Raw genomic sequence first — 23,300 nt, 5'->3', positions numbered from 1 at the left:
CTTAAAGATCATTTAGCTCAACTCATTTTATAGATTAGGAAAATTGAGACCCAGACAGATAAAATGTCCCAAGGTGACTCAGCCAGTTAAAACCAGGAATATACCCCAAGTACAACAGAAACTGCATTTGGTCATCTTCAACTCTAGAGTTCAAGGTATGATGAACTACAATCAAGTCTGCTTATAAGTGTGCCACTCTAATTGGCATGTCTTCAACCTATAGATTAGCATCTATTTGGTTCTTCATATTTTTATCAATAAAGAGAATCATAGGATGTCTGGGACCGGTTTTTTCCTATGAATAGAAGTTATGTGAACCAGTCCATTGTTCTTTGGTTTGAAAAAAATTTCTAAGAAATTTAAAGCTGCTATTAGTACATTACTTGCCCCTTCACAGTATCTGAAATACACTAAATTCAAAACATAGGTAATTTATTTTTGATGGGTCAGCTAGGTAGCAGAGTGGACATAGAGCCAGGGCTGCAGTTGGAGGACATGGATTTAAAACTGGCCTCAGATACTTCCTAGCTGTGTGACCCTGGGCAATTCACTTAATCCTATTTGCCCAGATCTTGCCCCTCTGTCTTAAGAGTTGTTACTAAGGTAGAAAGCAAGGGTTTAAAAACACCACAATTTATTCTTGGCTATCAAACAAAAAACAATGATGGATTACAGTTAAAATCAGTAAATGATTTGTTCTAATTAAAATTCCAGTGATAATTTAGAGTCGAAGCATACTAGCGACAAGAGACAGTTCCCCAAATCTTTGCTACTACCTACAAAAACTGTCATGGTAGAGAGGTGAAACTGCTGACCAATAAATACCACTGAAACCTGCTTAGCAAGTTGAAAGAGATATCATTTTATCTGCTTCCCACCAATCATTGCTGCAGAAATCTTGGCAACTCACTAGGGGAAAAGAAAAATAACATTTGCTATGACTGACTTAAGCATGGAACGTGAAATTTATCATTTGCTATGAAGGAAAAACAAGATAGGCTACTGAAAAAGAAATCAGTCTGACTCCTTTAATGAATAGATCAAACTGGTAATGGACTATTCAAAGTCATCTTGGAGACTGCTACAAAAGTGTGTATTTAAAAAACAATGTCTTTCCATCAGATTTTTCTGTTTAATTATTATAATTAGCTACTAATGTACTGATTAGTAGTCTAGATTCATCAACCTATCAACCTTGGTGATCTGCTAGGTTTGGTCAACAAGGTTTTCAAGAATTCCTATTTTTTATTCTTAATTAAGTTTAAAATTTCATCCTTTTTGCAAAGACTCAATTTTCCATTACACAAAATATATATTAAATTAAGTGCTTTGATGTGCCTTTAAGAATAGTTTTAGCTTTAGTTGTGCTCAGTAACTGATGTGGGACTGTGAGAAAGAAATGTCGTTGGGGGCATGATATGACATTTTTTTTTTAATTTTATTTAGTCAATTTAGAATTTTCCTTGGTTACAAGAATCACAGGCATAATATCTTAATGCAGTGGTAGTCTAGACATCCTCTGACAGCCTAATGGAGGAATTTTATAACATCTGTGAATCTGAAGAATATTTTGGGATGTCTTGTCATTTTACTGAGTAGCTTGCTCTCTCTAGGACTTGCTGGGGCAAATAACTAGACTACTCTTTTAAAATGCTGACCACAACACTTCTTCCTTTCCTTTTCCCTGTGGAAAGAAACTTTTTCAGAAGTACTCAGTGTTAATACTGAATCCAATGAAGTAAAAATCTTTTATTCCTTCTTTTGAAAAAAATGAATTAAACATGTAAAAGGCATGCCAAATTAAGAAGGAAAAAAAAACATCAAATAATTTCCACTGCTCTAACCTTGTAAAATATCTTTAAATACATAAACTCTCTCACATGTCACCTCACAAAAATCCTGTGAAGTATGTTGCATGCAGGATATTTACCTCATTTAGAGATGAAGAAACTGAGGGGTACAGAAAGGTTCAAAGTCTTACCCATAATTATACAGCTAGCCTCTAGAATGGGATGGGGGTGGCCAACTCTGCTCTCCTATGTTATATGTTGCTTCTATTAAATGGATCCCTCAAATAGATGTGATATGGTATTAATAGAAAAATTAAATCATCGTTGCACTTATAATCTGTGTGTTGAAAAATCTGATAAATGTCCCCAATGAATGAATTTACTGTGGTGAGTACAAGACATTTTGTACAGAGATCCCAAGATAGAGGGAATTTTCTCTGAACTTCAAGTAATTTTCTGAAGGCTAACCTCTTATCTTCTCCTGAGTCTTAATGAAGGATACAGAATAAGCAATTAACTTAATTGTCCCATTGCTTTTGGGATCATAAATCTTGTACCTTAGTTCCTAAGAATGTAGTAAAATGAAAATGTCGTTCTTTTTTCAGTCCTTTTATCTGATTGGACAAGTTTCAGGCTGCAAACGACTAGACTTGGCACATTCTTAGTTTTTGGGAGAGATTCCCAATTGATATAAGGAAAAAATTGCCTTTTTCAGTTTGGTTTTTCTCAATAGGGGAAAAGCATAATTTTGGAGTATATTTTTTAACAGTCAAAAGTCATGGTTTCCATAGCAACTAATTTACATTGCAAATTTATGTGAGGGCATTTGTTAATCCCAAGATTAATAACAGGCTATGTACACAAGAAGGGTTACTGTTGCTGTGGGGGCTAAGAATTTTAGATTTCTTGCTCTGAGTTAAAGCAAATCGTTAAAATAAAAATCCATCAAAGATTTAGTAAAGAATGACCTTCAGCACCATGGACCTACATATAAATATTATTGATTTGTCTTCTGACATTGTGTGACCATGTGCAAGTCAGTTTACTGAACCTCAGTTTACTCATAAGTACTTCACAGGACTCTGAGGGTTATATGAGAAAATGTATATACAGTACTTTATAAATTTCAAAGTGCTCTAAAAATGACATCTATTATTACTAACCTATTTTGCTCAGATCTCCAATGAAGGGTTTGCTCCTTCAGTGTTTAAATCTGTATTTCATGGTAAAATATCAGGCTATGGGTATGAATGGACTAGAAATGGACTATTCTTCTCCCGAAGAACATCTTCCTAGGCCCAGGTTGGTGAAGATGTGGCACATGTGCCGCAGTGTCAGAGGCTGCTGCTCCACTCTCTCTTCTCCACCACGCCTGAGGACATTTTTTTCATTCTCCTGGCCCCTCTGCTCAACTACCTAATTCAAACATTTCCTCCCTCTGCTGTCTTGGATAATGCAGGGAGAGGGGGCTCACAGGCAGTGAGGGAAATCTTTAAAAGGTTTGCCAACACTGGCCTAGGCAATGATGGCCTCATCTTATCACTCAGCTTAGCTAACTACTTCTCTAGCTGTTACTACTTGAGTTGATGATGCCAGAACCTATCAATAGTTATCACTAATAAACTTAAGTAAAATTTATTACATATTACTTTTTCTAACATGTAATACCAATTTTACTAAAACATTCTTTTAATGAATTAAAATGTACTAATAAGACTTTTTATTAACATTTAAGAAAATATTTCTTCTAATAAAAAAACTCAACTGGGGTTATAAGGCAATATGACATGAACACGAAGCATTTCCTCAAATATAGGATTAAGAAAATTTGGTTAAATGCAGTACACACTGAAATAACCTTACAATGCTTGTCCCAAGTCTTTTAAAAAGTAAACAAATATCAGAATAGCCTTTTGGTGAAAAAATGATTTATAAACAGGTTTAATGTCACATGTTAAAGCCAAAGACATTCTATACAGAGTAATCTATTACAAAATTAAAAAGCCACTATAATGAAGAAATAGGTTCAAAATTAGTAATGTATTAAATAAAAATCTAAGGATACTAAAGGCAGAACCATTAAAATCTGCCATGCTATCAACATTAAATAACTGCTAAATGTAAAAAGTTGAAAACAAGTTCCATCACATTTTCCAATTATTTGGCAATTATGAAAACATGTTTAATTGAGAGAAGAAACAAAATAGCTTCTTGGCATAAAATTAAAGGATCAAAATAGTTTGGTTTGATAAAGCAAGGAAATTTAGATTCTACTTTAATTGCTACAATTCCTCTGCTAGTTACTTAATTTTTCTTAAAACCTCACCTTCTGTCTTGGACTCAATACTGTATATTAGTTCCAAGGCAGAAGAGTGGTAAGGGCTAGGCAATGGGGGTTAAGTGACTTGCCCAGGATGGGAAGCGTCTGAAGCCACATTTGAATAGGACCTCCTGTCTCAAGGCCTGGCTTTCAATCCACTGAGCTACCCAGATGCTCTTCATCTGCTAGTTATTTTGAAGCAGCTAGGTGGTACAGTGGATAAAGTGGTGAGTTCAAATGTTGCCTTAGATACTAGTTGTGCAACCACTTAATTTGTTTAGCTCAGTTTTCTCAATTGTAAAATGGATATTTATAATTGCACTTACCTTCCAGAGTTGTTTTGAGGATCAAATAAGATAAAAATGGCAAAGTACTTATTATAAGCACAGTGCTTGGCACACAGTAAGCACTATTTGAATATCAGTTATTATTATTATTGTTAATACACAATCAAAACTTTAATACATACATACATAAGGCTGATGACCAAAAAAAAAAAAAAGAAAACTCAAATTGGATGAGATTAGACCCATAGATGAAAAACCAGTCTGGGTTTGCTATATATCCAGATAAAGACAATCCATAACTTTGAAATAAGTTGCATTCCAAATAAATATTTTTTCCAACAATGTCTGAGGTAACCCACAAAATTGCATTTAATCCATAAGTTCCTGTCAGTAGTTTTAACCCAGACATTACATATAATTAAAAATTTTGGGGGTGGAAGGAGGGATAAATTCAGAATTTTTTATTGAGACTCCTGAATACCAAATCTATTGAAGGCATTGTATAATTTAGAATTTTGAACCCCAGAACTCTTTCCTAGCTTCCCATGTTTCTTCTCATGATATGTGCTAACATAAGGAGGATATAAATTTTGTGTAGCTCCGCCTCTTGCTCTCTCTTTTCCCTATCATGGCTGGGAAAGCGAGTTCTGGGGTTCAAAATTCTAATTACACAGCATACACTCTTTTCATTCATATATGATCTTTATGCTCTTACCTAGGAATCTTTGCTGGTTGGGGCTAATAGAACTTAATAATCTGAATCCTACTAAAGCATTATCAAAATTTCATTAGAGAAAAAGGGGAGGGAGTATTTAATGAGAACCAAATATAGAGGAAATTCCTAGAATATTAACATGTAAATTTTCTTTTAAAAATGATTTTTCTATGCTGAAAAAAGGATTAACAGTAACTGCAAGGAAATGAAAACAGATATCTATTTGAGAAAGGAGGGTGGCAATGAAATACTGATATTAGTCTCAGACCCAAGAAGATCCTACAAGAAAGGTAGAGTGGGCTCCCTTGTGTGGGAAGAAGCACCTTAGGCTCTGCTCTTTTGCTCACACAGACATTGGATCAAAAGAAGAAATCAGGCCTGCTTTGAAGCTCCACCCACTATTTCTACTCTAGTCAGGGTTGACATTCTTTGCTTCTCACCTCACATGAAGCAACAGCTTTATCTTCCATAGTCTAGGTTCTGGGGAATCAGGTCAATAAAAGGCTCCTCCTCCTTCATAAGGAAAAGGTCAGTTCGGGTTTGAGTGAATCCTGATCTATTTATAAATTCTTACATGACTCACTTTGGTTCATACTTTTACTTCCCATTCCAAACAGCTATTTTAATGGAATTAACTTTAATTACAATAATGCCAATATTACAGTATTTCTCCTGTTGGTGTTGCTACCAGGCATCACATCCAATATGACAAATTTACAACTTTCAAGTTGGGATAGCAAGAATACACCTTACTTCTTCCTCCCCAACTGTGGGCAGGTTCAATGAAAATAGCTCCTCTCTCAACTGTCAGTCATGGGTGAGTTCTGGTGGGGTAGAAGCTAAAAGTAGGAAGGCAAAAGGAAATAGGGGCAGAAAATGGGGATTTTAGGTGATGAAGGGTATGGCAAGGGAGACTTACTTCTACTGGTAGAGAGCAGTGGACAATGCTAGGTCTAGAATCAGGAAAACTTGAATTCCAATTTGACCCCAAACATCTGCTAACTGTCTGACCTTGGGCCGGTTATTTCACCTCTACTTACCTTAGTTTCCTCAACTGTATATGAGGGATAACAACACCAATCTCAAAGGGCTGTTGTGAGGATCAAAGGAGATTTTACTTGCAAAGTACTTAGGACAGTGCATGACTTATAAGGGGTGCTATATAGATGCTAGCTGTTATTGTTATGGATATTTCTTCATTGCACTTAACTTTCAGACTACAGACCTTTGGTTTGTGGGGGCCTACCTCACTCACACACTCCCCATGGCACTAATCTTATACTACTTTGAATACAAATTTTTTTTTTTATTCTACTGTGGAACAAAATATAGCCTCAAGTCCTTCAATGGTTAAGTATATTTTATCAGTGCTATTAACAGGAAACTATGGGAGGAAAAACATACTTATGCCCACTACCCCAGAAGCATCAGATGGATTAAACATTTCATTAAGAGAATGGGAAAAGAATCAGAAGACATGAGTATAGACATGTCTCAAAAGCCCCAGGGGTGAGTTGTGGGGGGTGGGGGTGGGGTGTGTGTGGAGGAAACCCTCCCAAGTTTCCCTTCTTAGGCCCCTTTAGTCCTGGAACTCTGGAAAACCCTCCAGAGCTGGCCAAAGGTAAAATTGGAAGCTTAGAAATCCCAAATAAAAGTAATGAAGAGTTGCTATAGCCTAGGATAGACTCAGGGGGTGCGTGTGCTACCATCTACTCAAATTTTTTAATTATGAGCTTTCTGAACATTATCATTTTGCACAAATACTAAATAACATTTCCCTAAAGTTGTCATATAGTTGTACTTAGGTAATAAAAGTCTAACTCTTTTGTCATCAACAATATCTTTAAGAGTACTCACTTTTATTTATATGTGCTTTGCTTTCTATAGGTGATCAGAACTGACAACTAAGACTGGAGAGTAAAATCCAAATAGAACAAGGAAAAGCCCCAACAGCTCTAGGGAAATGATCTGGATCCAGTTCCCTGCACTGCCCAGGTACAGTGTTGTGAAAGTCAATGATAACTGGAGATTACCAGATAGAAAGCAGTAAAGTCAGTTATTTCCCCTCTTGTTCAAGTACAAGAGCTCCACCTGTGGCCCCAGAAGAACACAACAGAATATACTGACATAGTTCATATCACAAGCAAGTTGGCTAGCAATTAAGGACTCTGATTAATGACAAGATTTTAACAACTAGTTTGTTATGTAGGCTTTCTTTCTTTTTTTTAAATGTAGGATTTCTAACAGCAGAAAAGAAAGCTTCTTGGACTTGTCATGCAGAGATTTGGGTTCATATTTGACTAGGATACACTGCCTAGCTATATGGAGGCAAGTCATTTAGCTATTCTGGGTTTGGGTTTCCTCATCTATAAAATATGAATAACACTTGCAAGACCCACCTACAGCATAGTTTTTTTGGTAAGGAAATTATTTTAATGAACTTTAAAGCAATATAGTAAATATGAATGACTGAAAAGTTGTTTTAAAAGTTTTGAAAAGTTGAGTTGAAGAGATGACTTGAGTTCAAATCCCACCACTGCTATTCACTATCTGTTTCTTTAACTGTAATGGGGTGTGGGGGAGGGCACACTGGATTTACAATTTAAAGCCCATTCCATCTGTAGATCTCTGATTTTCCTTATAATATTAAGCAAAAAGTAAAAATCTAGATTAAGATATGTTATTTCAAGAGAAAAATAGAAAGTGAATAGGTATCTTTTCTTGCTCTCAGTGGAATATAGAAGCTCTTTGAGGGCAGGACTGATTATTTTTCTAACTCCAATGTCTCCTAATGAAATCATATATGCCAATAGGATATTAAAGGCTAGGTCCCGGTCCCTCTGTTATATAGATATAGCCCAACAGATTAAATGATTTGTCCAAAGTCTCAAGGGTAATTTCAGAAATGGAAAATGAATGCAAGTTTTCCTCTGACTTCTAAAGTTTTTGTAGACTCTGCACTAGTAGGTACTAAATTACCTCCACACAAATTTTGACATAAAATTAAATCAAATTACATAATCATTGTACTGTGAATGAAAAATGACACTCAATAGTTACCTAGAAAATGACAAAATTTACTCAATGACAAGTAGGGAAAAAAAGCATTTTTATCACTGGAAGATCATCGTTATTGGAAACTCCTTGAATTAAAGGAGAATTAAGCATGCTTTAGAAGGAAGCAAATGAGTATGTCCAAATTACCAATGAAAGCCAATAAAAATGTTACTTTCCTAAGAATTTAATTTTACTAACCATTTGTTTTATTTCAAATCTGTTTTTAGGATGGCAAGAGAAAAACCAGCCTTTCCCACTATAAAAAGTCCAATGCTAAATATACTACGAATCAGAAATCTATTTCTTGTTTTTTACTATTCAATTTGTGGCAAAGGACAAGTGTCTCTAAAAACTTAATTTACATTTAAATTACATTGATTCAGAAAATAATTTCACAAAGCAGCTATTTAAAAGAAAAATTTTTTCCTAATAGTTATTTTACTTGAATTAATTTTAATTTCTTTAAATTAGCTACTTTTTTTATTAACCAGGTTATTCCTTTTAGAAATTTGTTGGAGGGTAAGGGAAGATTGGTAGGTGATTATATTCTATTGTTTTGCCTAGTCTTTTACTATATATTTTCTCCCCGATCAATCCATTGTTTTTATATTACCATGTCTTTCATTCTTGACATATTAAAAATGAAACATTATGGGAACTTTTCTGATTACATAGATGGATTTCACTTGCATTATTAAACCAGGAACTTGGTTGTCATGACATTAGACTAAATGCTACCTGGGAAAAATAAGCCAAATGGGACAATCAGAGGGAATTCTTTCTGCCACTAGCTTGGGATTTCCATTTCTAACAATGGCTAGCTGGTACCTTAGACCATCCTCAATTCTACTTCTCACCTCATCCTCAGGATTGATCCAGGAAGAAGTTGAGAAGGAAAAAGACATTTGTCTTATCAGTGTTAGTATTTTAGTATGTTCCCCCCTTCCTGAGAATCCAATTTGTTCTTCTCTCCCCCATCTGACTACTTTTTTTGAAGTGCTCAGAGACCATCAAAGTCTTAGTATTTCTCTGAAATGTAAGAAAGATCCACTATTTCTTGCTGGTGTGAGATTCAGGATTAAGGGGGAAAAATTAGTTAATCAGTAAGCATTAAACATCTGTTCTATGGCCAATGCTATGGTACATCGTGGGGATGCCAAATAAACACAACATCAATTAGCCCTTAATCACAAGGACTTTACATTTTATTAGGGGGAAAATATGTAAACATAGGGACATATAAAATAAATATATGGAAGTTTAGAGTTGGGAGGACTCTAGCAATTGGGAGAAATCAGGGAAAGTTTTCTGGCAGTACTTGAGTCGAGGCTTGAAAAGAGTCTATGAGACAAATAAGGAAAGAAAGCAATTTCATGCATTGGAAAAGAGATAAAGGACATAAGGAATAGCTAGTATGGACAGACCAAAAGCCACAAAATTCTGGACATTAAATTACTATAAATAAAAGAAAATTTGTAAATAACTCTATTATAATTTTTACTTACCCAGCATAGTGTGTTAAGTATGTGTGTGTATATATATATATGTCGATATATATATATTTACAAAATTATATATGGACTTGCCCCACAAATCAGATTAGTGCTGAGGACCTGAACTGCGGGGTGGTGGGGAGGAAGAGGAGTGGGCTGCGGAGGACCCTGCTGTGGGATAAATAAGGAGGAATTGGATGAATGGGATGGTGTTGTAGAGACAGAAGAGGTAAGTGATAATCTTACTGCTTAGATCAGAGGAATGAAGAATCAAGGAAAACGTCAAGCTGTAATCCTCAGGGCCTAATAGAATAGTGGTGTTCTCTCTAAAAATAGGGAAAGCTTAGAAGAGTGAGTTTGGGGAGAAAACTAATGAGCTCTGATACACGATAAATTTTCAATGTTTTTCAGGATATACATTTTAAAATGTCCTATAGAGATAGTTTGAGATGTGATACTAGGCAAAGACTAAGGCTGGAAATGTTAATCTGGGAGTTAGGTGCCTAGAAATGATAATTAAGTCCATGGAAGCTAATGGGAGCCATTGGAGAAAAAATAGAGAAATGGTAAAAGACAATCTTGGAGCATAGCTAAGGAGTGTAACATAAAAGGAGCAAAGAAGGATATCAGGAGAGTATTGTCACAAGAGATGGTGAGAAAGATAAAAAAGAGAACGGCTCATCACACTTGGCAATTAAGAGATAGATGTTTAACTGGGGAAGTGTCAGTTGAATGATGAGGTCAGAATTCAGAATGACAAGGCCTAAAGCATGAATGATGGGAGAGGAATTAGTGGTTCACAATTGTGTAGAAAATAGCCTTTTCTAGGAACTCAACTGAATATAATTATATTCAGAACCATTATAGGAAGATACTTTGAGGGGATGGTAGATTCTAGTAAAAGAAAGGGGGGAGACTTGGGCACATTAGTGGACACTGAGAAGGACCCCATATAGAAGTGGGCCAAGGAAAAGAAAAAAGGAGGACTAGGGAGTCATTCAGGGCTAACTACCATCCCTGAAAGTTATTGTAGGAAGGAGAGGTTGGGGACCCAGTTCTAAAATCTATAAACTTAATCCTCTTACTTGTTTTCCTTTTCCTAACCATGCAAATCATTACTAGTAGCTTTGAGGTACAGGGAGATGAAATTATTCCAAATTGTAAATCTCTAAAAATGTTTTACTGAACCCAGTGGAATTGTGAGTAGGCTATGGGAAGGGGTGGAGGGAGGGGAGGGAAAGAATATGATTCTTGTAACCAAGGAAAAATGTTCTAAATTGACTAATAAAATAAAATATAAGCCATAATGATGTGCTTCTAACACAAAAAAAGTTTTACTGATTATAGTACATGCTATTTCTTTGTATAGAATATAAGCTCTGTAATGGCAAGAACTGTTTTATCTTTTTATTCCCCATGCCTAACACATATAGGAATAAAAGTTTAATATTACACATTTTGATTAAGTGCTTGTGTTAATACAGGGCCAGTTACTCCAAACTATATTCCAATTGCTGTGAGTTTAGCCTAGGGAATGTAACCACCATTTCTGTAATTTTTTCCTTTAGGAAAATGCCTTTTGAAATTTAAAAGGTCATTTTAGAGACCATCTTTTGGAAGATTATCCTTTCAGACACTGGGGAATGATTCTGTATTTTATCTCAATGTTACATTACAAATCTTCTTAGGTCTCTTTTAGGGCTATTTTTTGGTTTTCTTCTATTCACTGGGAACATGTGGCTTATATTTTCTTCCAGATATATTTGTCTAAGCATTAATTTAGACTCTTTTTTCTGTTTCTTTGATTGACTTGTATTCTAAGTGGCAATTACATTTACTATAATGTAATTTATTTCATATTTTCATATTGAAATTCATATTTCATATCAAATCACGAATATTTCATATTCATATATATTCATATAACATATTTCATCAATGCATTTTTTGTTCCCTTTAGACAAAATTTAGATTGAAAGTTAATTTCTACTTTGGCTGCCATGTCATTATGCCTTACTTTTATGCCAGTGAATGCCAGCCAATTTTGCAAAAGTAAAATATCAGAGCACATAGTCACATAATTTACTCAAATCCCAGTATAGGTTTGTGATTGCATTTGCTTTTATCCATTATGACAACCATCAAGTTTTGCCTAGTAGAAATATTCCTCTTAAATCCTCATCTTAGGTATATATAATTTTTTCAATACTTTCCCCATTATTTTGTCAAATTGTAAATCTGACATCAAATGTTCTTCCCTCCTTAAGACTAGCATCCGTGGCCCTCTTTCCTTTCCCATTCTCTACCAGTCTCTTCAACAGTTCTTTATGTGAATTGTCAGAAAAAAAGCTCCAAAGTTTACCAATTCTAGAATACTGAACCACTTCAAAAACATGACAGTCATTTTGTGGAGAGCTTCCATCAAGAGATTTTCCAAACAGATTTCAGTAAAAGCCTTATTATTACTCTTCTAACAAGGCACTTCTTCCTTTTGAAAGCCGATTTAACAAATTCACTAATCTAATTTGTGTCAGAAAACTTTCAAATAACTGAAATAATATAATTAACCATAAATCACAAATTATATAACTGGCTACTGCTGACTGATATTTATGTTGCTATTTTTAATGGTCTACAAAAAATATTTACAATTTTATGGACTCATCTTTTACACTAAAATAATATTCAAAACTCAAAATTCCCACTTTAAGAAGAAATCTCAGAGAACTATAAAGATTTGATTTTAAAATTAAGTGAGATTTGTAAAACTGACCACATATACCAACCAACTTTGAAGGCATGGTTACTAACAAGAAAAGTTCTATAAATAACAAATTAGGTAGATTTCCAACTTACCTGCAAGTATAGTTTATTATCTTTTGTTATAGCATCCATAAGTTCCTTTTGCAGAGGTGGATCTCCATTCACCCAGAGTCCGTTAGTTGTATTATTAGCGCTGAAGCCACTAGAACTATTCTGTTTTTTGTATAAGAGAACATAAGCAGTGTCCTTTGGAAACCTACTGGTAATTTTCTGGACTGACTGAAATGAGGTAAACGTCACTCTGCTGTCATTAAATAAAAACCATTCTTTTGACATTTCATTGTTTTCCAGATCCTGTTCAATAACTGCAGTAGGAATTTCTCCCCCCAACAAATGGCCCTGGGGGGAAGCTAGAGCTAGGGTTTCAGACTGATGGCACAGCTGAAAGGAAGAGTCAGAACCTGTGATATTTCTGGCATAGGAATAGTAATGACCACTTTCAGAAGAGATGCCCGAGTGAACAACAACAGAGCTTAACAGATAGGGCACCAGTTTTGGGCAGCATGCTTCATCAGTCTCTGAGGACTTGAGTTTTTTAGCCAGGTTCTCACCAGTATCTGTGAAATCAACATCTACTGACCAACTTTCTGATAATGAAGTCAGAGAGGAATTAGTTCTTTTGACTGGTAACTCCAAAACCAGTGGCAGTGACACATTGTCTAGGATTTTGCGTCGTATGTGACACTTCTGATCATAAGAAAATCTCAGGAGAGTGAGAATAAGGTATTCAGGTTCCTCCATGATTTGCATAGTTTTCTCTGCATTCTGTAGAGAGGCACAGTTTTCACAATAATAGCGGTTATCACCATTAAGGATCTCTGGTGCCAGAAAATAATTTAGCAAGTCAGTAACTGAAGGTGTGGTTTCACCTCCTGGTTTCTGAGATACTCCTCTGTTAATCTGAATCTTGCACGGTTCATTAGAGACCAAAGTGTTTTCTGTACAGTGAAGTTCAGAAGGAAGATTGTCTAAAGCTGCTTCATCCATGACTGTCTCAGAGTCAAAGCCAGTAGGGACAGGATGACAAAGTGCTGATTCTTCAGGAGAATCGGCTCTTACCACGCTAGCCTGTACCACAAAGTCATCCTGCACCTTAGGAGAACATGGTGGACCTTGAAAAGATAGATTTTCCATAGGAGAGGAAGGACAAAATGCAAGTGAAAGATCTGTAAAGGCTTCCTCTTTCTGTGAGATACTTCTGCAGTTCAAACAGTGTATATTAGTTTGTAGTTTCCCCCCGAACATTTTTTCTATTAAAGTTTTCTCACTCTCATTTGTATAAGGGATCTCTGTAAATGGTGCTGCCTTGTTGGTTACTTCCTGTAATGAGGCTTCATTGGATCCCATACTTTCAGAAGGCTTTAGTGAAGACAGGGCTTTCAAAGTTCTCTCTTCTTCATGGAGTCTACAAAGCAAATGATTACATTTACCTTTTCTTAATTAGCTTCGCAATTGCAAATAACAGAATTTCAGAAAAATGAATAATTTAGAAAAAAGCCATTTTCCCTATCTCAAATATAAAAATGTTATCTTGTCATTTCTATGATATTATAAATTAAGTCTGCTACTTACGCTACTTTGGTTTTGCAATGAAACCAAATGACACATGAACCAAGGGATACTGCCCAAAGTCTAAAGAGAATCCTTTTTATTTGGCTATGAATTTGAAGTGCTCTATCACAGTAATCAGTGAGAACTTTCATTTTGTTGGGGTGGGAGGAGTGCTTGGAAAGAAGTGATTAGTTTTACAAAGAATTTGGTAGTTAAACTGGGAGGCAAATCTGATAAGAATTAATGGTGAAACAGAATTCAGTCTATTTTTGGACTAGTTATCTAAATGGTTCAAAAGCTCTCAGACTATATCTTCTTCCTGAACTCACTGTTTCAACATCCCAGTTCAATACAAGCTTGTGGGAGAAAATTATACTCTATCAACTCCACTTGTTTCAACAAAGAAAGGGCAGGTGAGAAAAAGAACAGAAAATGAGCTGAAATCAGGCTGGCCTCAGTGTCTTACTTACAGGTGGCAGCATGTACGCAGGTTCAGAATGCTCCCTGACACATCTCCCTACACTAAGAATTTTGAAAGTTTACAGAGTTCTCAGAGCAACAGAAAACTAAGAGAAGAGAAGGCAAAGAAACAAATGATGAACTGCACCCTGGAATCTACCTACTTTACTACATTTTCCAGAATTTCTCACCGGGATCAAGATAAGAGATCTTTGTTAGTTAAATTTAGTCAATATATTTAATAAGGAAAAGAGAATTTTTTTTAAACCTTTACTGTGTATTGGCTCCAAGGCAGAAGAGTGGTAAGGGCTAGGCAACGGGGGTCAAGTGACTTGCCCAGGGTCATACAGCTAGGAAGTGGCTGAGGCCAGATTTGAACCTAGGACCTCCCATCTCTAGGCTTGGTTCTCAGTCCACTGAGCTACCCAGCTGCCCCCTAGCAATTAAACTTTTAGTGGAAAAATGACAGGAAAATACACTCATAGTAACCAGTGAGAAAGAATAAAACACGATATAGGAAGAACTAAATTATTTAAAAAAAAAAAGTATAAAGAACCGTGTGAATACAAAGGATTTAAAAACCACCTTTTCCTCCTTATTATAAAGAAGTATCTTATTGCAGACAAAAGTATTTAAAATTCCATCTGAAATACTTAAGAACATCAACATAAAAATCTATCCCATATGTGTAAAATTTAGAAATACTTTACCTGTCTAGCAGAAACCTGAGGTATTCAGAACAGTCCTGTTGTGATCTAGGAGTAAACCAGGGAGGCCTGGATGCCTCAAAAAAAATCCGTGGGGCATATGCTTCCCTCTATTGACAAGAGGCAGATTAGAATAGAAGAAAACAATTTATCCATAGTGAACAAAATAACTTTCGGTCAAGTCATCATCCTCTGAATTTATGGATTAATCATTGTAAAATTTTGGTCTTGGAGTGACCTCAGAGGCCATCTACTTTAAAGCCTGAACAAAAATCCATTCTAAAAAAAGAAATAACAAATGATCATCCAGGGCCTCTAGTGAGAGGGAACCTTCTATAGCCAGGTACAACTGAATAGTTGTATTTGCTACAATTTTTTTCTTTTAATCAAACCTAAAGTTTCTTCTCTGCCACTTCCTCCCACTGGTCCTAATTCTATCTTCTGGAGTCAATAACATAATTTTCATAAGATAGCCTTTCTTCTATAGGTTAAAATATCTCCAGTTGATTTGACCAATTTTCTCATGGCATGACTGGAGATGTTTCACCATCCTCATTATTATCCTCTGGATTCTTTTCACCTTATGAACTTCTTTCCCCAAATATAACACAATGCTCTAGTATGGTCAGACTAAGGCAGAACTATAAAGGGATGATCACTACTTCTCTTGTTCTAGACATACTACCTTTCATGTCAACTGAATATCATTTGGATTACTCTATAATACTGATTCACAACTTCTCTGGAATTCTTCCATTTTCTCCTGGGCTGAATATCCCTTGAACAACTGTAGTTCACAGGTTCCCTACTTTTTCTCTGAACCCTTGGAAAACTGATATCCCAAAAACTCTGTTGTGTATCAGGCTGTAAATAATTTACTTTCTTTGTTCAACACAAATTTTAAGATGTAGTCATTTCTCCCTAAGGCTCCAATCACTTCCACTATAAAAATCAGTTCTTTCTTGTTGGTAAGACAATCCTGGGAGATAGGGGTTAATTAAGGAAACTGAAGCAGACAAAGGTGAAGAGACTGGTTGTGTACCACTGAGTCCCTAAAGTCACATTTGAATTCAGGTTTTCTACAGCCAGGAGCCAGTGTTCTATCTACTACACCATTTCAGGTTAAACAACATAGTATATCTTCACTTGGAGGAGGAAATTAAGAAACCAGAAAGAAAATGTGGTGGAGAGAATTTTTAGTAACAGAAACAGATGAGTTTGGGAACTAGATCATAAACATCACAGAACTGCAATAATAAGATTCAGTTATTTGGACAACATTAAAACATTTTCCAACAGAAACAAAGCAAATTCTTGGCTTATCTTCATCACATTTTCATCTGTAGGCTGTATATGAACCAACAAGGAGGAATTGCTTTTTGGTACCAGAATCTTACCAACAAGAAGGAAGAGCTGTTAGGTATGGCTGGCTAGTTAAATTATAATGAAGTTAGAAGAGAATGTAGTGAGTATCAGTGGCTCATCTTCATCAATTAAGATCACAGGTTATAAAATGTGGGGATAAATGAAAAGTTTTCCCAAAGCAAAAATCATTAAATTACGGACTCTACTTTGAAATCAAGGTTCTTCTTCCTTCACTGTCTTATTCCCATTTGTTAACATGTCTGCATAATGTTTGTAAAATTAAAAACCAGTGAAAAAGTTTGCCCGTTGACTTATATGCAATAATAATACAATTCTAAAGGTTAAAAAATTCATTATACTCAAAAGCAGCTGGTAAGAGCGCTACTATCTGTATAAGAAATACAGTACTACTCTTCTCCCACCCCCCAATTAGATGTCTGCCATGAAACATATCTAAAGAGGTCATTTTAAATGAGGCTAATGCCTTATTTTCATGAGATGTCTTGTTTCATAGTACCAACAGTTCAGCAAACCTGGCACAATATATTTATTGTTGTTGTCAATACAGTCAACAACAATATATTTATTGTTATCAATAGTCAACAAATTCATGCTCACCTGTGTATGAGCCAAAAAGGCAAAAAGATGCTGTAATTTTTTCATTAATGAATTGCAACCATTTAGATTTAAAGATAATACATGCCTCCTGAAACTGAAAGAGAATAAAATAGAATTATGAGTATTATTTCACAAGATTTAATATTAAATAAATATGCATAATTTTAAATTTTAAACTTTAAAATCACAAGATCAAAACAAAACACCAGACAAGATAATCACTAATTCATACACATATATTCATATGGAGCGGAACCTCCAAAATTTCCAAAATAGTCATTTATCTTTAACATAACTCATATCTCATAGATATAACTCAATCACATAGAAGGTATAAATGTTACACAGTGATTTTACATCATAAATAAAATGTTAAGAGATTTGCACAATAAGTTTTAATTGTTTTAAAGGTTAAGAAAAAAATGTTTTTCATTCTTAAAAAGGTAAACCTGAATTATATGGAAAATCAAATTATGTCTAAAACCATTCTATGATTCCAAACTAGGCACCACCCGTGTATCTACACATACACAGAAACTGAACTCTGTACATGTATACATTCCAAAAGATTAGAAAGGAAAACTTGCTAAAAATATTTTGAGATAGCATGTAGTTTAAAAAGAAGCATTCACAGAGACAAAGTTCAAGTATCATGACCCCATTGCCAGAGTCACTGGCATCTTCTTTTACTTTTTTCCACAACCAGAATTTAGTAGAATGCAAAAGGTACCAGGCCTGCTATTAGCCTCAAAGGTACAGTAAGACAAGGCACTTAATCTGCCATTTGAATTCTGGTTTTGCCATTTACTACCTGTACAAAGTTGGTTAGATCACTTTTCTCAGAATTTTAGTTGCCTCATTTAAAAATGGGAAATTTATTTATAGTCTGTCCACCTCAGAGGATTATGAAGATCAAATGAAGTAAGAATTATGTAAAAGTATTTTTATGTAAATCATAAAACCATTAAAGGCCATGAGCCCTTGTGGAGTTAAAGTTGATACTAGATGTAACTGTCTATTTCACCCACTGATGTGCTTTTGAAAAGTGAAATGAAAAAAGAGGGGCTAAACAAGAAGCTATCTGCATCTTCTGAAGATATTCTGGAACATATGATATTCTGAATATTTTCAATCTGACAATATGAATATTCTGAGGAAATGATGCTCCTGGATCAGGCCACTGGCCATCAATATTAATCTAAATTCTTTCTCCATTCAAGCCTTTTCCCTCATTGCCAATCTTAGAAATAGAGGGGCTACTTTAAAAGAGTTGGAGATGGAAAGGTGGTAATCTTAAAAAACTATGGCCCTAATTTTAATGACTTCTTAAATATCAACTTATGATTGAATGGCAGCCCCAACAAAGTGTTTCCACAATATTGTCTTGTATTTTCTTATAATAATCAACAGATAGAACTATCCTGATTTTCAGAAAAGTTGTGATTTACGCCCAAGGTGGCAACTAGCCAATGGTAGAATTAGGATTAGAACCCAAAACTTCAGGCTCCCAATCCAATATTAATTCTATTTTGAAAAAGTTTATTTTTTAAAAATTAGTAAGGATTTAATTTTCTCACCTTCCAAAATTCATTTGATGAATAAAATCACGGTTGGTTACTGCACTGATCAGCATTCTTTCATCTTTCAAAGTTGTCTTTAATGTTGTTATGCTCACTTCACTCTACTAGTAAACTCATTCTATTTTACTATGCTGATTCAGACAAATCTGAATCAAGTCTGAAACAAGTCTTTGTTCTGGAATGGACCCGATGCTTGACTGGCCTAAGGAACTTCTGGGATGGAAACTCCTTCCATCACTGAAAATTAGAAATTGCTCTGCAACTTACAGTTAGTCACCCAAGGCATGAAGAGAATCAGCTTTGAACCATCACCTTCTATATAAAGCTTTTCCTAATTTCTCCCAAATGCTAGTGCCCTCCATTCCTAAATACCCTATGCTTTCCCCAACAGAATGTTAGCTCCTTTCAGTTTTTTTTTTGGTTTTTGTAAATCTAGTCTGCCTACCATGTTTAAAAAAGTTAAATATACAGGAAATTAACCACACTAATTTTCAGACTAATATTTGTCTTTATATTTCCTGGGTTATTAGTTTCTGAATAATGTGATCAATGTGTACAAATGTTTAAAAGAAAAATAATTCCATTAATATTAGCATCACCTGGCCTTGAAACATCTTATTTGGAAGGCTCTTTCTATTTCTAGAGTAGCTACGCCATAACCTGACTGCATTTGTCTCTGCCGTTTCTCTTCCATCTTTATTCCTTCTGTTGTATTCTAGGACAAACTCTTATGACCCTTGAAGCAGCCTACTCTAGCAATCTCCTAATTGATCTTCCTACTGTTAACTTTTTACATTCTAATGTATTCTATATACTGCTATTCAATCTCTCTGATGCTGTAATTCTTAATACATTCACACAGAAATATCAATGACTCCCTAAATTCAGACTCTTTGGTGTGATAACCAAGAACCTTCCCGGTATGGTACAGACATTCTTCCCAGTCCTTTCTCCAACTAATCCACATGCCAAACTATACTACTTATTGTTCCAACAACATGGAGCAGTATCTTATTTGATAGCTTTTATTTATACTTGTAATAACCCTATCTCTACTCTAATTGTTAAAATCCACTTTAGGGGCAGCTAGATGGCTCAGTGGATAGAGAACCAGGCCTGAAGATAGGTCTCGAGTTCAAATTTGGCCACCAACACTTTCTGGTTGTATGATGTGGGGGCAAGCCACTCAACTCCAATTGCCTAGCCTTTATTACTTTCTGCCTTGGAAACTATACTTAATATTGATTCTAAGATAGATGGTAAAGGTTTTTTTTTTTAATCCTTCTCAACCTTTCAAGATTCAGCTCAAATCCCAACTCTTACATAATGCCTTTCTGAATCCTGTCCAAATCAAAGGGAACTTCTTTTCTTCCTCAGGATCCATAGTACTCTGAAGCTTTTAATGGAACTTATTCTTATTATGTATTATATATGTATTTAAATTTCTTGAGGGTAGGAACCTTCTCTTATATCCCATAGTACCCAGCAGACAACCATTTAATAAACACTTAGTGGCTATCTGTACATATTCTCTATTAGATTTTAAGTTCCCTTAAAGGAGCAAGACCAAGACTTCTTTTACTTTGTATTTCCTTTATGATATACAAGAGTGCTTTTCATATCATAGGTGTTTTTAGAAATGCATGTCAATGTATAAAACATTGTTAAGTTTAAACTTACTCTGTGGCCATAAATAGTGCCTGTATCACACTGTTCATATAACAAGTATTTCCTAGGTTAATCAGACCAGTTTTCCCAGTTTCAGATTTTCCAGAAAGTCTAGACAAACAAGATGCCAGGGAATTAGACTGAGAGGTCCAGGCACTTTGATTGAGGATTAATTTAATCTTCTCTTCACTGGGTTTAGGAAAATCCTATAGATTATTAAAAGAAAAAAAAGACAAAAGAGAAAAAAGTTTAATGTATAGTTCTGCTGCAATAGCAGGTTTCTGTTTAGAGTTAAGCTTTCATTACCTGTCATGTCATAATTCCCCACTTTCACAACCCAGGATTCTATCTTGACTGGCTTTGAAATCAGACAGTAAAATTGTCTGGCTAGTCATCAAAGAATCAAAATATATTACAGAGCCAAAAAAATCTTCCTAGAGGCAGATTATCAACTTTAATAATACAAGAAAAAAATATTATTATAAGGACTAAAAAAGAAAAAAAACACTACAATGGTCACTTCTGAACTGTGGTCATGAATCTCCTATGTATCAAACTGCTTATGAATATAAAATGTTGAAGTCAGAAAATATGACATAGGATTTTTACAAAATTCAATCAAATAAATTAAGCCAAAAAAATTTATAGTCCCTTTAATGCTAATGAGTTTCATTTATGCACACTATTTCCTCAATATTCATGCCTAATTACATGTACAAACTGATTTGGGGACAAAAGGAATATCCAGATAAATAGATGTATGTGAATGAAACTTTTTATTTTACCCAAAACAATTCCATTTTATTTTTTGATATGCAGAAAAGTCATTATTTTTTAGAGATAGATATTTTCCCATCCAAATTCTACGAAACATTTTAAGTCTCCCATGAGTCTAGGGATAAGTCTGAGAAGGACCAGGGAGAAAGTGAATGAGGGGAAACAGAGAAAATGTAAGACTTTAGGAGGCAGGTAGGCAGCTCAGTGGATTGAGAGCCAAGCACAGAGATGGGAGGGTCCTGGGTTCAAATGTGACCTCAGATACTTCCTACCTATGTGACCCTGGGCAAATCATTTAACCCCCATTGCCTAGCCCTTACCACTCTTCTGCCTTAGAACCAATATACAGTATTGACTCTAAGATGGAAGGTAAGGGTTTAAAAAAAAAAAGGAAAAGAACTCAAGAAAGACTATCATTTGGATTGCCATTTTGGTGCAAGTGTCCTGAAGATTTTTGACAAATATAGTTGGTTTTTCCGCCCAAAGAAGTAAATTGACTTTTAAATCTAGCAAATAGTGGCCAGTACAGAGGACAAGATATGTACTGAACTATTACGATAAAGCCAGTATGTAGAAGAAAATAAAAAACTATCACTTTTTAAAGTTGTTTTTGTCTCTTGTATGCATATGGACATCTCCTACTTTTTTTTGGAGCAGTATATTTTCCTTTGAAATTTAAATTGGCAATATCTAGCAAGAAATAAGTATGACTAGAAAGAGAATCATATTTTATTTGGACAAAGAAAAGCTTTGCAAAACCCATTACCCAACCTGTGAAAATAGTCCAGGATGTTAGTGAGAGGGAATACAAAAGACTAAGGCAATGGAATCCACATACCTGGTTAAGCTGTGATTAAAAAAGATTGAGCAATCAGGTTATATTAAAAGACAAATAAGGTCCTTCTAAAAAGGAGCATAGGCATATTTTTTTGTTCTTGAAATATTTAGTCAAAGAGGCTAAAGGAGTCACCTTTTAGGATAGAACAAGAGCCCATACTAATTTAAAATACTTCTAGTAAGTCAATTTTCATATAATTTCAAAGAAACAAGACATACTTTTATTATGCACTTATTTATAATTACTAATAGTTCCATCACATCTGCAATCCATAAAACTATGTTAATGATCATGTAAAATACTAATCATTACTATTTCTTTTTAAGACATACTTCATAGTTGTCACCATTCCAGTTGCTTACATGTCAATGTTATTGCACACTCATGTCATCGTACCTTGATAGCTTCCAGAATAGGTTCATAAAGATCTGGAAATCCTGAATAATGATACATCATACAATGTATCAGCTCTGTCAACTGAACTAGGAAGGCTGTACTGGAAGGCAGGCCATCAGTTCTGAAAGAGTGAACTAAATTAACCACATGTGGAACAATCTAAAGGAAAAAAAAGACAGAAAGTTACTTGAAATGTTCTTATATATCACATCTAATAACATATAGCCAATAAACTATTTTAATGCTGCACAATACTTTTCTGAATATTTTGGATTGTGATAATTTATAAGTTTGGTATTTTCTAAATTCAGACTATTTAAACTTTTAAGAGTTACACAGAGTTCCATGTAATTCTCTTAAGAGAGAAATGATAGTAAAAATTTAAGTTCTAAAATATTGAGGTCAACAGTATTCTGAAAATATTTTAGAGGTTGGAATCTTAGTTTCTGTCACATTCACCAGCTACCTGGATGAGAATTACATTTTCTAAAAGATAATCTCAAATTTAGTTTGGAGCTCCATCTAGTGTGGATTTAAGCTTTCCATTTATGGGAATTTTATTTTACATAGTAAACCATACCACTACTTAAAATCTTGGAATAAGCTATACAGGACAAATAAAATTATAGCACAGGTTACGGGTGTGTTTTGGCAAATCAATAGGAGGTAGTGACATACAGCATTGGGGCAATAAGTTCTACATGACAGAAATGATTCAATAGCTATTCTTAGAATAAGAGAAATCTATTTTTAGGAACTAAAAATAATTTAGTAATGAGCCATTTTTGTCTTGATAATCTGTTATTTTATAGATTCACCTCTATTACTTAAGGGAATGGACTAGAAATTTGCAACT

General features: G+C 34.8%; 1 protein-coding gene across 1 annotated transcript in view; it reads right to left on the bottom strand.

The window, feature by feature from the left end:
- USP38 (ubiquitin specific peptidase 38) overlaps window positions 1–23,300 on the bottom strand; it is a 47,226-nt gene that overhangs the window by 4,510 nt on the left and 19,416 nt on the right. Inside the window, exons 5-9 of the mRNA XM_001367308.5 lie at window positions 22,445–22,603; window positions 20,446–20,639; window positions 17,186–17,279; window positions 15,206–15,312; window positions 12,519–13,890 (exon numbers count right to left, since the gene is read on the bottom strand). Of these exons, the coding sequence (XP_001367345.2) occupies window positions 12,519–13,890; window positions 15,206–15,312; window positions 17,186–17,279; window positions 20,446–20,639; window positions 22,445–22,603 (1,926 nt within the window). The remainder of the gene's footprint in view (window positions 1–12,518; window positions 13,891–15,205; window positions 15,313–17,185; window positions 17,280–20,445; window positions 20,640–22,444; window positions 22,604–23,300) is intronic.

The sequence above is a fragment of the Monodelphis domestica genome, chromosome 6 (assembly GCF_027887165.1).
Source record: "Monodelphis domestica isolate mMonDom1 chromosome 6, mMonDom1.pri, whole genome shotgun sequence".
NCBI lineage: Eukaryota > Metazoa > Chordata > Mammalia > Didelphimorphia > Didelphidae > Monodelphis > Monodelphis domestica.
The sequence above is the reverse complement of the archived record's forward strand: the minus strand, read 5'-3'. Positions and strand labels throughout refer to the sequence as shown.